The 18128-nt window shown below is 37.4% G+C and overlaps 1 protein-coding gene across 1 annotated transcript in view; it reads left to right on the plus strand.

Moving 5' to 3' along the window:
- Positions 1-18128, plus strand: part of RAPH1 (Ras association (RalGDS/AF-6) and pleckstrin homology domains 1) — a 91245-nt gene that overhangs the window by 16791 nt on the left and 56326 nt on the right. Inside the window, 1 exon segment of the mRNA XM_068138379.1 lies at positions 17609-17728. Within this exon segment, the coding sequence (XP_067994480.1) occupies positions 17609-17728 (120 nt within the window).

Below are 18128 nucleotides of genomic sequence, written 5' to 3' on the forward strand. Positions count from 1 at the left end.
GGTCAGTGCACTTCTATTTCTCATTGTTTGCAGGGGCTGAAGGCAGTCAGCTGTGTGCTGGTGGTGCCATACGTATATATACACCATATACTAACTTTGAATCAAATGTATATTTGTGTATCATGACTGACTTAATTTTTATATGAATACTACAGAATATTTCTTATACTGGCAGAAGAGGTAACTGAGATCAACGAGTTAATGTATGCTTCAGCTAATGAAGAATTGAAGTGACTTCAATGGAATTGAATTATAGTTGTACTCCAATAAGATATTCATGGAATTGTAGAATATCTCAAGTTGGAATGTACCTTTAAGGGTCATTGAGTCTAATTCTCTGCTTCTTGCAGGATAACCTTAAATTAAATCATGTGACTTTAGAGTATCATGGACATGTTCCATGAGCCACATGGGCTCATGGGCTGTGACTGGGAAGCCTGTTCCAATGACTGACCACTCTCTCAGTGAAGAACTTTTTATGTCCAATCTGAACTTCCCCTGATGCCGCTTCATGCCATTTCTTCATACCATTTCATGTAAAAAAGGAGTGCTTCCCTCTAAAGAAAGAATTTCTTATTTATTCCTGATGATTTTGGAAAACTGTGCTACAAATAGAGGCCTGTTAAAGTGTAAGCCTTTGTTTAAAATGTTACATTTTGGTGGAATTTGCGTTGCACTAGGTATTCATTTGTAGCTTTGTGTCTTCAGTTCTGCGATAGATTTTAACAGAGCTGTGCCTTTGCTCATTCTGAAATGGTTCAGTGTTATTCACTAGAGTAGTCTGTAAGATTATTTTTTTTTAATTTATTTATAAGTAACACGTCAGGAGAGTTTTCTTAGTCTATAAATAATATAAAGTTACATATATATATATAAAAATACATATTTACAAGTACAGACATGATTTTATGTCTTGCCTTCAGACTGGTTCTGAGACCACCAGTTCCACAGATATATGCAATGTCCTGAGCTTGTGAAGTAAGCTTTTAGCTTCCAGAAATGTCTGATGAATGTTTGTAAACTTTAAATGAAAACGTCCAACAGGGAAAACACTGTTTCTGTACTTAGCCTCTCATTTGAAAGCTCTCTATAATGGCACGGGCATACATTTCCGTGTTTTATGCATCAGCGCTATGAATTTGGAGCTGAAAGCTTTCTGAATTCACAACTCTTAATGTGTTTATGGGTGGTAATACTCTACATTTATTTGTTTATCTCTGAAAATGGTTCCAATTTATATTTAAATGTAATCTTCTCTAGCAAATAGCATGTTCCTGAGAATAGGTCAAATTAAAGATTTGGTATTGGAAGTACCTTAACATTTTGATGCTTGGATTCTTCATCATAGGAAAGGAGGAGGAGGAAGTGTATGCCGCAGCCTCTCCTTTTCCTGTGTGACTGGAACTGTTGGGTAAGCACAGCCCAATGTGTGTGTGTAGGTGCATTTCCTCCTGAAGGGGCAAGCACAAATGATCTAATACCTTCATCATATCACACAACCTGCTCTGGGCTTTGCTTTTCCTGGGCAATTTGAATGTGGGCTCCATGGATTACTTTGAAAGTTGTTCCCTTATCTAACTTGAGAAATAGATAAGCTGAGTTCACCTGTGGCTTTTTACTAAGCAGCATGTTCCAAATATATCCAGTGTGATGAAGGAGAGACTGTGCCTGATGGAAGGATGGAGAACAAAGGCTAGTTACTATCAAAAGAAATAGTCCTGCATTTTTCTGCCGAGGTCCTGTGGGAAGGTGCTGTGTGGTGAAGCTCATAAGCAGTCCTCTAAAGTACCATTCTTAATTTCTTGAAAGCTACAGAGACTCTTGATGTTCATGATTGAGTTATGAGAGGAGGATATCTGTTGCCCAGACTGATGAATACCTTGGAGTATCTCATTCTTGTTCCTATCTACTTGTGTTTCTTAGCATGGAAATGAGACTACAGTATTTTTCAGTCAGTGTGGCCCTCACTAAGAAGCCCTAGTGTTTAAAAAGTCTCATTCAGTTTTTGTGTTTAAAAAAAAAGCACGGAGAACAGGTACCCATCTTACTTTCATATGGCTTTAAAACTGGCCATAAATTATATCACAGCCTAATTTAATAAATGTGACTTTGTTTTAAACTTTAAAATTATTTTAGCTGCCCTTTTGTGTCTTTTTGCTTGTGAACTGAATGTCTTCTGTGTTACTTTATTGATGCTGACCACAGCATCAGACATAGATAAAAGACCGAAAAAAGTAATACTGAATGACAGAACTTCCAAGCATGTTTATAAGCAAAATGTAATGTGAATTATAATGTACAGTGTCTCTGTGTGTGTATGATAGCTGTACTCAGCTACCTGCTTAAGATTATCTCTCACTGACTAAAAAAAACTCATTAGTTTAGAAGGAGGTTTAGTGTTAATCAAGAAACTTTGTGGAGATAATCTTGAAATCTGTACTAATGAGTGGCATTATGGAGTTTTTTGATTCCCTTGATTTTTGTTTTCTTCTTTCTGTTGCAGTAGCAAAGCACGCTGCTGTCTTTAGTTTTCACATGCAAGGAAAGTTCCATTTTTCAAAAAGCTACCAAATGCGGTGACAGCAGACTTTACAGTAGTTGTTTATGTGACTCTTGGTGCTGAGCTGTTTAGACAAGGCCTCTGCATCTTAAGATCTGAACAGTGTTTCTTAGGAATGCTGGGCTAATCCCATGAATTTAAATCCTTCTGTTTAAAGTCCTTCTTTAACAAGATCCATCTGCCAGCCCTGTCTTCCGTCATTGTTCTACTGTATAGAAGTTTCATGTTTGCTTCCTCAGTGGCATGATTTATGCTTCCTTTTAATACTTTTTGCTATGAAAGCAGATTTCCATACTTTTTCAGGATTCTGTGTTAAATATTTATATTTGGTCTTAGTCTCTACAGTTATGTTCCAGATAAAGTTCTTTTGGTATGCATCAGTTGGTGTTTTACTGGATTTTAGACGGCTCTGATCTTTGACATAAAACTCTTTTGCTGAGGCTACTTTCTTGCTTTAAGTGCTTTTTTCCAGGAAGTAGAGTCCAGAACTGGTGTTTTCCCCACTGCTTCCCTCCCTCACTCTCCACTGCCAAGATTTATTTAGAAACTGAAGTGATGTAATTTTTTAGTATGAATACATATTTTTAGAGCACATCTGTCCTTGTTTAGAGCCAGACAGATCCTCTGTTGCCCCAAGAGGGACAAAAGAATGGCACTCACACAAATGGAATGGAGAGTGATGGAAAGTTTAAATGGAAAAGCAATTGGTGTTTTACAGAAACTACGAAGCATAGTGGCAAAGGTATCCCAAAGTGTACAGAGTCCCTTACACCACACCCAAAGGACTCCCAACACTTCCCTTCTCCCCACCGAAGTGTCTACCAAAAAAACCCCAGTGCTCTTTCTTCCCCTCCTACTGCTAGGCTAGTCTCAGGTTGACTGGGTCTGAGACTGTGTCATTTCCCCTCCCTTGGCATTAGGCCTATACAGGCCTAAGAGGCCTTGAGATACTCCTCCACCACTACCTGATAGGGAGCATCTCCCGCAGGAGCAGGGAGGGAAGAAAGAGGAAGAGAATGACTTGGCAGATGAATTTATAGGATGCAGGATTTATGGGTATAAATACGCTGTTTCCTGTGTCCACCTTACTGGGTTGGACACTCAGAACACTGGAGGTGTAACTTATGTGGCAGTAACAGGAGGTACCCAGCCTAAACTGTCACAACATCTTAAGTATACAAAATTAATACAGTTTAAAAAAAAAAATAATAATTTCAGTGGGTTCATAAGCTAGAGATTAAGGTCAGTGCTCAGTAAACAATGCATAGATTCCTGTTAGGAGTCTGTAACAAATTTCATGGCTTTATACCTCAAATTGTTGATGCTGTTTTGAATTATTGTGTGGACCTCTTGATTTAAGATAATTAAACTGTACTTAAAGAGAAATGACATTGAATTGACAGGAAAATCAAAATCCCAAGTGAATAAACTATTGAAAAGAAAAAATGCTGTGAGAAGTATTGTCAGTTTTCGCTGTTTTTCTAGAAGCTTTAGAGCAAATTTTTCAGTGACATTCTGATAAAATGGCAAGCAACAATTAAGTTGTATTTTCAGCCTCAATCAGTGATGACCTTGCCTTTCTATATCTGCTCACAGACGTTACCTTCTTCAGTGATTTGTGCAGGCTTTGCTAGAGAAATAGTGGTGGTGGAATTGTTACAGGTTTTGGCACGCTGTTCAGCCAGATGTCTTACAGAAGTTGTTTTGTGGATTGAGATCACTTCTGGAGTGGCTTTTTTTTTTATTTTTTGAGAAGAAAGAGCAAGTGCTGGGAAGAGTTGGGACAAGGGTAGGACTTTCTTCAAGGGTTTTGGTTTGTTTTAAATTTTATTTTCTTGCCTGTTGGGGTTGTCAGTATACAACTTGGATTCTCCCAGTATCAACAAGGAAAATGGTGAGTTGCACTTTCTGCAGCAGGCAGTTTTCTTTCTGTCTTGTTAATGCATGTGAGGTTTATGGATGTCTGAAATTGTGCCTGTTCACCTGCAAGACCCAAGGGAGATGTTGATGAAGTACTCTTTTGAATCACTGGATCTACTGCAGATGTGAGATTCATAAATGTGGTTTTCCATCTACATCCGTATCATGCAGGACTTGTCTGTACTTTCTAGTTTTCACGCTGCATAATTGCTCCCAAATTTCATTGTGGCAAGGGCCTCTTCAGACTGCGTTCCTCACATCGCTATCTAGTGAGCGGTGCTGGTTTACTGCCAGAAGATCAGGAGGAGATCATTTCCTGTCACAGAAAATTGTCCCATTCCTACTAACTTTCAGCCTTTCTTTTGAGTCTTGACTGCTTGACAGACTCAGCTGTCTAGCGCCATGCATCAGTCTTTCTCCTAGACTCATGAGGCTCTTCTTTTGTAGTGCTTCCAGCCTCCCATGGAGAAAACTTCTCCTTGGGTAGTATTTGTTTCTTTTCTGGTAATGTTACGATGCTGTACCACACAGTATTTTTCCCCCCACCCCATCAGAGTGGCTATCCTCATCTGTCACCTCAGTGCAGTCACATCCTTTTATGCATAAGCTGGAGATGTAAAAGAATGATGGGGATAGAAAGGGATTTTATGTCCCTGATTGAAATTTGCAATGAAGTTGGAGGATGGATGTTGACTGCCTATTCAAATACTTAAATTTGATCTTATAAGTGGCTTGAAATATCAAGTTAATTGAGCTAGAATAACCTGTTGTTTAGATCTGTTTACCTTTCATTTAAGCCAGTGGTGTTGTTCTTTGACTCAGCTTGTTAGGAGTTGGTTTAAAGTAAATCAGATGTATTCTAAATGGAATATTCTTTTACCTTCTTCAGTAATGTTTCATCCAAAAGACTGTTTTCCTGCTTCTCCTCTAAACACTTTTTTGAAGTGCTGCTTCTTAAGCTTATGCTGTTTTGTCATGGTGAACTATAAACAACAAAATGTGATGCCTCAAATATTAAGAATTTAACACCTATGTGCTTGGGGTGGATCAATCATTGATTTATGGGGGTTTCAATTTTAAAAATATTACCTCTTTTTTTTTATTATTTAAACTGGAGATGGTAGTTCCAGGTATAGTGAAATGCAGCTCTTCACAATGTAATCTTAATTCTTACCAGAAATCTTAAATCGTCTTCTGTCCTGTTGCAACTGAGGTTAGTGTAGAGCATATATACCCCAAAATAAAATCTTATATAAAACAAATTGTGAAGAATGTTTATGTATCATAGCTAAAGCACTCCTCTTCCATTTTCTGAGCTATGGTTTATAGGCTGTCACTAGGCCCTTGTTGAAAGGGATTTGGCAACAACTTCTGAGTCTAGATAGTACCCCCATCATACAGATTGTAAGTGTCTGGTGTAATATCTTAAGTGAGCATAATGATTATTTTTAACCTTTGAGAAGGTCCACTAAGCAAAAAATAGTTAACTGTACTGAAGCATAGAGTAGCTCAGAGTCTTCTGAGGAAATACTTTCACTTCCATCATACTTTGACCCATATCTAAATTATTCTCTTACACTTACTTTCTCCTGGATGTTTTGATCCTTTATATATGTCTTCAGTAAGCGCTGCTTATTGCTAAACCGTGCCCTTTAGCACAACATCTGTGCATCTTTTGAACACCTGCAAGGATGGCAATTCAGCTGCCTGCCTGGGGAGCTAATTCCGATGTCTGAGAACCCTTTCAATGAAGAATCTAATTCTAACATCCAATCTAAACCCTCCCTGGTGCAACTTGAGGCCATTTCCTCTTGTTCTACCACTTATTATTAGGGAGAAGAGACCAGGTCCCACCTCACTACAACATCTTTTCAGGTAGTTGTAGAGAAATGTATTTGGGTATTTCCTGGGATGTATGCGTAAGGCCAGATATAATAATAAAATCCATTGCTATTCTTAGTCTGCTGATGGAGAAGAATAACTACATAGTCTTTTCTGGAATGCATGAGGCTGCAAGAGGCAAGCAAGCTCATAAAAATTATGTTGTGACTTCCTGTACTTTCCTGGATTGAAGAGACCTACTGGACAGTGTTGAAGATTGGGTACCTGTTTTGAGGTATCAGTCTGAGAGCAGAGAGAATGTAGTCTCACCTTCTTCAGTTGCATTATTAAATTAGTGCTTAGTTTAGTGTTGGCAGTAAAAAGATTTCCTTTAAATCCAGCTAACAAGAAGTGTTTTTCAGTGCCCATTAATTTTAACTGCAAATGTATACAAAGCTATTATTTCATGCTGTGTGTCTTCTAATGTATTGTTTGAGACACAACCTCCTATGGAGTCCACATCCTTTCATGCAGTTTGAGTCACCTGGTGATCGTGAATCAAGAAATTTTGAATAGAATAGAACAGAATAGATTCATAGTTAGTTCCTTGAGTAACCTGAAGTCCACCCCCCAGAAGTCCAGAGTGGAGGTTTTCTTGCTGCCCCTGAGAAATATAGTTATAGTATAGTATAGAAATAGAAGTAGTATAATATAATATAGTGTAGTAAAAGAAGTACCTATTTATGCATTGCCTGCAAAGGCAATAGTAAATATAACGTGCATTTTGAACAGCAAGGATAGGGAGGGAACTGTTTACTGCCAAAGAGGGAAGAAAGTTGATCTGCATCACAAAACAGTGTTTTGCTTATATCTTGGTTGAATCCTTCTGAAGACTCTTGTGAGGCCCTCCTATGGGATGAGACAGCCTTGGTTTTGTTGTGTGTTATTGTTTGAGATTGACTTATTTATTTATTTTCCATCTGTTTCATCTAGTGTAATTCAGTCAACAGCAGCTGTAGAGGAAAGAGAGGGCTAAATGAGAGACATCAGAGTTAGGTACTGTTTTATTTGAAAAATGTGGTAGAACTTTTGTACGATCACTTGGACTGTTGCTAGTAGTATGTCTGAAGTGTCCTCATTGCAAAATAGAATCCTTTCATTATGCAAAATTCCATGCATGTTTCTGTGCTTTTTAATCAGATTTTGTATCCTGTTGGTACCTGCAGAATGTTGTTCAATGTTGCAGAATGTTGAAGGTACAGCTGTGGATGTGGGCAGTTTTCCTTGTTCCATCTTCCCAATCCGTGAGCATTTTACTTTGTGTTCCTTGTCTTGGTCCTTAGCTGTAAAATGGAAATCTTTCTACCTTCTTTCTTCTAGTATGTGTGGTGTAGTTTTGATGCTAAATGCATACAAAGACATTAAAGACTTGCATTTTCACTTGACACTTTAAAGTCACTGGGAAGTTTCAGTAAAAGTTCAGATGTGTAAGTTCTTAATTTTCATTTCTAAAAGCGGAGCTTCAGGCGGACTGATCGATACATGTGAGTCTACCAGGTCATTGAGATGTACACTGCTAGATCTCTCATCCACTCCCTTTGTGTACTCTGGAGACAAAAGGATTACCTGTGTTGTCCTTAGTGTTCTCCTATCATTTGCAGCAACGCATTAGGATAGTAACTGTAATTGAATTATTAAACTACAGGACCGAAAAGTTTCCTGCTATGTCTTCTCCCTATGCTGCTGCACATTTCCTCCCTTCTTCCCCACTTCACAACGAATAAGATATTTTGGGGTGTTAGGTTTTCTGAAATAGAATTGGGAAAGCAGAGCGAGGAACCCAGTGGTCTGAAGTAAAGAATTCTCATTCTCAGATGCTTGTGTAGTCTGTCTTGCTGAATACTCAAACTATTGGTTAAAGCTGGCCAAAATGTGTTCTGCCTCTATCAGATCAAATTAGCAAGGAAGGTCTGAAGGCTTTCCTTTTTTTCTAATCTGTATGGGCCAAGAATTACCTTTTAGAGGCTTCTGAAATTCATTTTGCTTAGTAGTTTTTCAGTTATTTTAGAGGCTCTATCAGCTTCAACCTGGGGGAGGTTTGATGACCTTTGACATGTAGGAAGTGTAATCTTGAGGATTTGTAGGCAGATTCTTCTGAAAGAAAAATGAAGGGCTGAAAGAGCAGAACTTGTGCAAGTCTCCTGTGGTTCTTCAGTGGTTGAGAGAGCTGCTTTGTAATGGTAATTTACTCCATCAAAATTTGCCATTTATTTAAATATCTCTAAGACAGATTAACCTGATTGTGTTTTTCTGTCCTTTTCTAGTACTGTCATGAGCATGTTCCAAGTGTATATTGTCTGGAGTCAAATGTAAATAACACCCTTAAAGCTTTGAATTTGTACATTCTCAAATTGTGTAACGAAGCTCAGCTTGACTATGAAACTTTTTTCAATATCTAGCTGCCTTTTATCAGAGTTGCAGCTGCTGCAAAATACTTGTGTTTCATTTATAATACAAAATGCATCTTCTGTCTCCTTTGTAATATTTTTAAATAGTCATTATGTAAACCAGATATTTCCAGGCATACGCTTCTTGAAATTACAACATTAAACTTAATTCTGCCTCTCTCTCTCCATCGGCTTGTTAATATTTGTTATTCTTTTTGTGGATGTTGTTCCAAAGCTAAACCTGAATGGGAAGAGTTGCTACAATAGTGCTTGTGTTATGATAACTGCATAATGAAGTTTCTGGAAAATTTGAGCTAATGTGTGTGTTTAAGTACATCTCTGCCTACTGATACAGCTTTTCCTAGCTTTCATAATCTCATACTGTTTTCACAGTGAAAATTCTCTCAGCTTAGCTAGTAAGACTAAGATGTTGGATTCTGTGACTACTGAAATGTCATTGTTTAGAGAGCACCTACATTTTATCCTCTTGAAAAATATTTTAGCTAACAAGCAGTTCATTAGAGCTATCTTCAGGTTGTCTTCATAAAGAACCTGCTGTGAAACATGATGTCATCTAGGGTGCTCTTTTTATGGGAATTGTAATGCCCACTTGGGTTCTCTGGCTGGAATCTTGGTTCAGGAAATGGGAGACAATGATTGATAAAACCCCTTCTTTTCAAGGCAACATCTGTTTGGCTAGATGTGAGACAGGCACTGAAATACATTGGAGGGAATAAAGGTTTTAGTGTGTGCCTTCTCAGCAGCAGAAATTTCAGATGAAGTTAGCTTCTTCATTAGACATATTGGTGATTTTGCTGTGTCTCCTTTTAAAAGAATAAAGATCTTTTCAACATGTTTAGACATACAAGGGGTCACTCTGTGGAGACCAGTTTAAACTTTTAGGCTGTAATTCTGGAAAGTTATAGTCAATGTAAATAGTAATAATACTACTAAGGCAACTAAAATGATAATGAGAAACCAACCCTGTGAAACACATGGTAAACTACTTGATCCACTTGGCATTTTACCTCTTTCTTCAAGCCTTCAAACAAAGGGGTGAGTGGGTATTTTGTGGGTGAGTTTGTGGCACATCAGAAGTATTTCCCTTTGTTTGTTAGAAATCAGAATCTTGAAATAAATATTCTAGTATCTTCAGCTTGTTTTAGGAAATTGAGTGCTTGTGGCAACTAAAGTTAGAGGGGGGAGTGTACAATTTGATCAGAGTGAGTTAGCTGCAGTGGATGTGAATATAGAGAATTAAATTTTTCTGTTTTTTCATACTGCTAGTCAAAAATAGCTTTATTCCTTCATATTTGTGCTGTCTGTGAAGAGTACTCTGTTGTCATATCCCTGCTTAACACACTTTGCTGCATTCTAAAGGTTTGGTGCTGAATCTGTGGAAGAACAGGGGAGCAACTGTGGTATGTTTGACTTTCCTGATTAGAATCTCTGGAGGTAGCTGCTGAACAGCCTGTTGTAATCTGAAAGGTGTAAAAGTGCTCTCATGAGCAGTGCTGAGTTTTAGAAATCTGTATTTACTGTATACAACACTAGTGTATTTGAGGGAATTCCAGGAACAGTAAGACATTTTGCTTTGATGTTACATCTGATATCTAATGAAGACCTTTTTCTTCTTCCAGTTGCTTTAAAAAAAATACTTCATTAGCAGTTGCTAAAAGTTATGTAAGTTACGTTGTTCGCCGGTATTACTGTAAAGTTTTGTATTACAAACTTACAGATAACCTAAAGAGAAATATTTTTAAGAGCTTAGTGAGACGGTTGTTGTCTGACTGGACTTACTTAGAGCTAGAGGCAAAGGCATATTCTTGTACAGGCATGTGCCTAATTTTAGGAGTAGCTTTAGAAAACGTGCTGTATGTGTTTGACTGAATAACTGCTACTTTCAGCAGCTTTTAATTGTTCTTCTATAAAGACTCTAGCCTGTTTGCAATTCAAAACATGCATTTCAGACACAGAGATTTCTTTTCCATAGTTTCAAAGGTACATCCCAGATCAGTGGGTTAAGGGAGAGGATATTTTGAGCTCTGAAGTTTTGCAGCTCTTGACAAAATCTGAGGAGAAGGCCTTGCAGTGAGGCTGCATGGTTTTCATACTTGATGGATTTCTGCAGTCCAAACCAGCTGCATGAAATAACATAAAATACTTGAAAATTAAACAGGCTAAAACTGCTTTTTAACCTTTTTTGTATCATATTCTGAAAATTAAATAAAGTTAATTTTACAAAGTAAGGCTTGCTTCCTTGATTGTTGGGATGCAGCTGAGTTTCACAGTACAGATGTGACAGGTAATGTATTGATATAAATAAAACATCCTTAATGAGTTGAGAAGGGAGGGGAAAAAAGGGCAGAAATCAGGTAGTAGACTTGAATCAAAGTTTGTTACATTCCTTAATAATTCTGTAACCCAGTACTGGAATACATTAGTAACTATGAATGCTTTATATACCTTAATTAGATCTTCAATCTTTTGGTATGTGATGAGGTGCAGCTGCTACTTTCTTGGATCTTGCATTAAGGCAGGTAGCTACTGCTAACCAGGACCTCAAGGGGTCACCCACAGTACTTCTGATTATGTGAATCTCTTCATGTGTGCAAGGCCTAGATTCAGTATTTTTCAATTTTAGAGTGTTATTACATAAACAGGTTTACTTGTTTTACTGGTAAAAAAAGAGGGCACAGGCACTATTTGGTTTTTAGAATGTGTCAAGAGATGATACCTTTGAACAATGCATAAACGCATGATTTCCAAAATGTATGAGATTTTTGCTTATAAAAGGTTTATTTGGTTTTATTGAAGTGGCCAAAGCCTTCTCGTTTATCAAACACCCTTTGTGTTTTCACTGTGTTGTGTGACTACAAGTCTGGAAAATGGAAAATTATTGCCTAAAGCATGGTTTAAAAAAAAAAAAAAAAAAAGGCAAACCTCAAAGTTTGCTCAAAAAGCCTATTGAAGGCAGACTTCACTTGACATAAGATTTTTATTTGGGATATTGTGAAACTGAATTTTTGTCTGAGAGAGTTATCTTAGCTTTTGAGTTTGGGAGGTGTTGAAATGGCTGTGTGCCATTGAGATCTGCTCAGTACCTGTGGTGTTGGAAGCTAAAAGAAACAGAAAAATGCTCTTTTTTTCAGGTTTTCATTTAGATTAATATTAATGTAAACTGGGTTATAGAACACTGTAACATGGCACAAAATATTTCCCAAGACTTTTTAATCCCTCTTCAAATATCTTCTTCAGGAGCAGTTTCGCTTCAGAAACATGTAAATATTAAAGCAAATAATCTGCACTGTTGTTGTCTTAGGGTGCTGCAGTATGAAATTCAAAGGGGAAATGTTACATTCAGTTATACCATAAGACTTTATTTTCTGCTGAAAAACATGCTGGATTTGATCCCTGTTATGTGGATAGAGTATTAATATGAAAAAAATAATTTTTGTGCCCAAACTACCTTTCATTATTTACCAGAACTTCGTGAAAGTGTGTAGAAATGTGAATGTGAGCTCTGGCGGTCACTTTTATGAAAGCATTTAATTTTTTTTCCCATGTAAGTAACCTGTATTTTTTTTAAGCAGTTAAGTGAATTAGTATTAAAAGTGATAACCTGCTAGAATATCAGTGCTTTATTTGTGTGCACACTTTGTTTATGTGCTCATATAGTATTCTACTGTAGCATTCTGTCAAACAGAACTTCTTAAACAGAAATAGATACTGGCATGATGACATTCAAGGTCAAGCTTGATGGGGCCCTGAGCAACCTGATCTAGTTGGAGATGTCCCTGCTCACTGCAGGGGGGTTGAACAAGATGACCTTCAATGGTCCTTTCCGACCCGATGCATTCTGTAATTCTGTGACATAGGATCACAAATGGAGGAACTCTGGTTTCCGAAGCAGTTCCAAACAGAGTGTGTCTTCTAAACCAGAATGTGGTGTGTAATAGTTGCTTTTGGTTCTCAAGGCTGGATTTTAAGCCTCAGAAATCCAGTTACTTGCTCAGATGGTGTTTTGAACATTTTTGTATTGTCTGCTTAATCCTTATAGTAGATTTGTAGCAAATTCTATAACTGTTTTTAGGAAGAGAATCCTTAGTCCAGTTACAAGCATGAGCTTGTGCAAGCTTGTGTTCAAATAATAAGATAAAGGTTGAGGGTGAAAACATAGTTTGTTTTCATTTTGGAGTTTTATGCTGTCAGTTGCCTTTGAACACACTTAGGCAACTCTAGTTCAAAATGCTTATTACAGTGCTTCTGAAATTATAGTAAATAAACATTCTTGTTTCTGACCCTGTAAGCTCATTGGTATTTCCAGTTGGATTTGGAATTCTATTTTTGTTTCTCTGATAATCTTTCCATCATTAAGTGTGGTGTAGACAGATACTTCAGTACGATTCTTTCACAACTACTTTGTTTTTATTTCAGAGCAGAATGTTTTCATTATAAGGAAATAGTTTTTATATAGTAGAATTTCGTATAGTTTTTAACTCGATTTAAGTTAGGAACTTCTTTCTGCATAATTGCACTTTGAGATAGGAGTCTCAAGTGAAAGACACTTTAAGTACACTTTTGATTGTAACTTACTTCCACCAAGGCTGTTGCTTTCTTCTATTTCAAGTAGCGTTCATGGGCTTTTCATCTCACCTCATATGTTTTGATATTATGCTATCTCTTGCTTGTCCTAGAATAATAAAGGTTGCAATAGCTTGTTTAAGAATCAGCTTGCAAGAGTAAATGTTTCTTCCCCCCCCCATTACCTTAAACATTAAATAAGTAGGTCATGATTAAATGTTAATGGTGCTCATTAACTTCTAATGAAAGCTTCAGTAATTTTTCGTAAAATAATACTAGAATATAGTGTTTCATGCACATAAAGGTGAACAAATGTGAAATGTTTTGGAAACTAGATAACTGACACTAATTACATGTCTTCCTGTTCAAATAGCATTTCAAAGAGATAAAGTTGACTGATGCAGTCGATAGTGGATAATGCAGTAGTACATAGAGCGTGCTTAAGTGCAGGAAGACTTAGTTTCATCTGGAAGACAATACCATGTTGGTACTCTATCTTATCTACGTATCCCTGAATGATGCTGCTCATGTTAATCAAATTCTGTTCTGATATACCCCTGAACAGAATAGAAAGTGAAGGGTTGAAAAATAACTTGCATTGTAAAATTCTTGTGGCACCTCATCTGGTATGAGCCTAAGGAGAAGCAACAGCTATCTAAACTCTGCTCCCGTACAAATACTTCAGGTATCTAAGTGCCTTACTTAATGGTGTTACAACAGAACAATTATTCCTGTTCTATTTCTTAGATCAAATTTAGTTCTAAATAGCTCAATTAAATGTGAAAACATACAACAAAACACATACAACCTCCAACCCTGAAATTTACACCTTTTTTCTTTCTTGTTTCAAATAAAAATGACATATCCTTAGAAAGGTGTGATAATTCCCAGTGAAGTCATGATTGCTCGGGTATGGTGCATATTTGCTGTGATCAACAAGAAGAAAATGGTTGTAAAAGAAAAAAATTTAAAGCTTTGCAATCGGAGCTTAAGCCAAAAAGCTTAGATACTGTTATCTGAACATTTTGTCTCTGCCTTAATTTATTGAATTACTCCTTTAATTAAAGTCCTTTGGGATGTCTCCTTCCAGTAGTGGAGCTTGTGCTCAGAGAGATCCCTTTTACAGAGCTAGTAAGTTAATATTAGCTGTTTCTTAAGTGAGACACTATCCTCTGTGTGCCTCTTGCAAGCAAACACTGACAGGCTCATAGGAAATGCAGCTGACGTTAGGAAGCTTGGGTGGGGACTACAAGGAGCTGGCAAATACTGCAGGGTTTAGTTGCCAGACTTACTGACACAACAGTACTTTACTTGTAGAAGTTTTCTTTAGGCTGCTAATTCTGTCTGCAGAGTAACTGGAACTAAAGCTGTGTCTCTGATGCCAAGCTAAAATAGCTAAATCAAGCAACAGTTTATGAGAAATTGAGAATGCTGTTTTCATTCCACAGCTTAGAACCTCATAAATATTAATAAAAAGAGCAAGCTCCTCTCTTAATGAAAGGATGAGTTATGAACAGTGCCATAGAATATACTACAAAACAAGTCCCATCTAACTGTAGAGTGGCAAAAATAGCTCAGATGGAAAAGCTAGCAGTGTAAAGTATCTGTAAATATCAAGTTCTGTCTGTTTTACATCACAATTTCCATTTGATTTACCAGTTCACAGTCATATTTCCTAAAGCATACTTTTACAAGCTTCCCTTAGTCTTCAAATAAAAATTCCTTACTTCAGGTGTATCCAGGAATTGAGAAATGCTATGCTATCAAATACACTTAAACCAGTTTGACCACATAATCTTAAATACGTTTTGTCTTTCATTCACAATGTTTCTGGTCTATATTAAAACCTAAGGAGTAGTAAAGCAAAGATTTGAAGGAGCATGAAAGTGGAATGCAGCTTCTGTTTGTTTTGCGGAAGTTCAGGCAGTGATGAGTTGCTACTGTTCTCCTGTCTTCATTTCTATGTGGAAAGACTTTCAGGTGACTTCAAGGAGAGGAATCTTACAGGGGTAGGTGCACCATACTTACAGAACAGAAAAACTGGTGCAGCCTTGGTGGAAGGAAACATTTCTGTTACATAAACATTGGCATTTTTTTTAACTTCAGCATCACTCTTAGATTTTAGGTAGAGCTTTCTTCACCGGAGTGCTAGAAGTACTTAACAGAACTCAAAACAAGTGTTGGAAGAAATGAGATTCAGATGGTAAATTTAGTCTGTTTAGTCTTTGCTCAGTGTAGTATGCCACACCAGGCTAACTTTAATACTGTTGCCCCTTTAATGTAAGCACCTACATTATGGTCTCCCACAAAAATAAAATCTCAGGAGGAGACTGAAATGGCTTTGCCTGGAGCAACTGGATGACAGTATCTTGCATCTGTGGGAGGCGTTGGCATCTCAGAATTGTAGATCACCCCTGAAGTCTCCTGTTCCTGATTATTTCATCGAGGGAAAGTGAAATATAAACAATATATAAATAGAAGGAACATATAATTTTAAATTGTGGAGGTTTTTTGCATGAACTGTTACATAAAGTCAAACCCTGATTAAACACTTTTTCTCTTGAGATCACCTTTATCATATTTTGTAACATTTCTTATCAGTACAGTTATGCAACATCATGATGTCTTTCAGACCAAGATTTGTCTTTTCTTGGACCCTAACATTTAGAAAACTTGTTTTTAAATCTGATGTGAAAACTGATGCTTTCTGAAAGCTATGTAACAAAATTACTGCATAGCCCATGACTTGACCAAATCAAGCTGTAGAGCACGCCATGATTTTCTTGTGTGTAGCTCTTGGTGGCAATTTGTTCTCATTTTCTGGACATTCCGTAGTATATCCCTAGGATTTACTCTTCTGCAATGCCTGATCACTCCCAAATTGCTGCCTATGTCTGTCTTTCCCCTAGCATGTACGGTTTTTTTCTGAACCAGATCATTGGTTTTAAGTGTGGATGTACCCAGAGTGGCATGTGTGTCAGGAGGCTTGGAGGACTTGTTTGAGGAAGAGAATAGAGGCTTGTTTATGAAAAGATTAATTTTCTTTGTTGTGATAACAGATAACCTTTGGAGAAGGTTAAGACTTTATCTTGGTCACTCAAATTTGTTGAATGTAGAAGGGTCTGATAGCTGTAAGATTCCAGGGAGGAGTTTCTTTGTTGGGTAAAAACTGTGCAGTTATCACTGAAGTAATCTGGACAGTGTCCAAGGTTTAAACGGTTTCATGGGACATGTTGCTGGCATTCTTTGTGGCCTGTTTAGCATTTCTCTTTAAAGATATGTAGAGTCAGCTATTTGCAGTGCAGTGAGACTGTACTTCCTCTGTATTGAATGGTGCTGCTTAACTGTGGTCAGCTGAATTCCTTGGACAAGCATTGAATTTTTGTAATGTAAAGTCCAGAGACTATGCTAACAATAGCTGGCAATCAGTGCATGTATTAAATATTGTGGACTCTTCATCTTTTTCTGCATGGTTCTGACAAAAGTGAGCTGCAAGAACAGGTTGGTAATTATCTATTTGTGCTGGGTTGAAGTTTCCCCCAGCATTAACTTTAGCCAGACTAACTCAATTAGAAGCAAATGAAGCTGTATTTACAAGCAAAACCTACACTCTAAAATGGAATGCAATGAGTATGTACACAATATATATACAGATATTTACAATTAGCAAATAACATGGAAAACCCCCTGGTCCAAAAGACCAGGAAAGCTGCTCCACTGCCCCCCCAAACCTCCCCCACCCTCTCTGTAACAGAGAGAGAAAAGAGAGGAGCTGGGAGAAAGCAGTCTTAGTTCTTATCTCAAGGTCAGCCAGAAGCATTGTTATCTCCCAGGTGAAGCAGAACAGCCAAGATCCGAGGAGAAGAGAAAAGGAATGGGAATGGAAGTGAAATGTGAAGAATTGTTATGATACAGCTTCTCTTATCCCAGACTTTCATCCAATGCATTTGTTTAGAACAATCTTTTGTTTTCCTTTTTACACCTAATAGCAATTTATTTATATTTTTCTGCTTTTCTGCTCAAAATCTGCCACTAGTTTTTAAAGGCATAGCCTAAAACTTCCACACTGTTGTAGGTTTCACACTAAGTCTTCACTTGTGAGCGGGAATTGTAAACTGCATGTATGCAATTTTTATAAAGGTTATGGACAGAGATGTGCTATGACTTCTGAACACCTTTCCAGAAATTTAGTAGCTGATACCAGTTTTCTTAGGCACTTCAACAATTTGAGTCTCTTTTGGTTTTTTTTTTCCCTTTTTTTTTTTTTTTTTTCCAGATGGAGCAATTATCAGATGAAGAACTTGACCATGGAGCAGAAGAAGATAGTGACAAGGAAGATCAGGATCTGGACAAGATGTTTGGGGCCTGGCTGGGGGAACTGGACAAACTTACACAGGTTAGGGAAATTTCAATCATCTTACAGGATAATATTTCATAACTATTGCACGTTTGTTTTTGGTTGGATGCTAATTACTTAGCACTGCCATTTGCAGCAAGATAGACTGTAGCATGTGACCAGCTCACTACTCTTTAAAGTTTCTGAATTGGCTTGTTTAATCTCAAAAGTCATTAAATTGTTTTTCTGATAGTATGACCTTTCCCAAAGGGTGTGATTCCTTCTGGCAACTATGGAATTGGTATTTTGTCTCATGTATGTAGAGGAGCACTGATTTTTGCTGGCTAGAGGTGGCCTTCATCTCCAAACACATGGTTGGACATTTATTTGTTCAGAAAAAAAAAAGATTGTGAGTATTGCCACTGTTGACATGTTTAGCTGACCTAACACACCCTAGAGA

The sequence above is a fragment of the Melanerpes formicivorus genome, unplaced genomic scaffold, assembly GCF_026170545.1.
Source record: "Melanerpes formicivorus ecotype bairdi unplaced genomic scaffold, bMelFor1.0.p_v2 SCAF_5, whole genome shotgun sequence".
Lineage (NCBI taxonomy): Eukaryota > Metazoa > Chordata > Aves > Piciformes > Picidae > Melanerpes > Melanerpes formicivorus.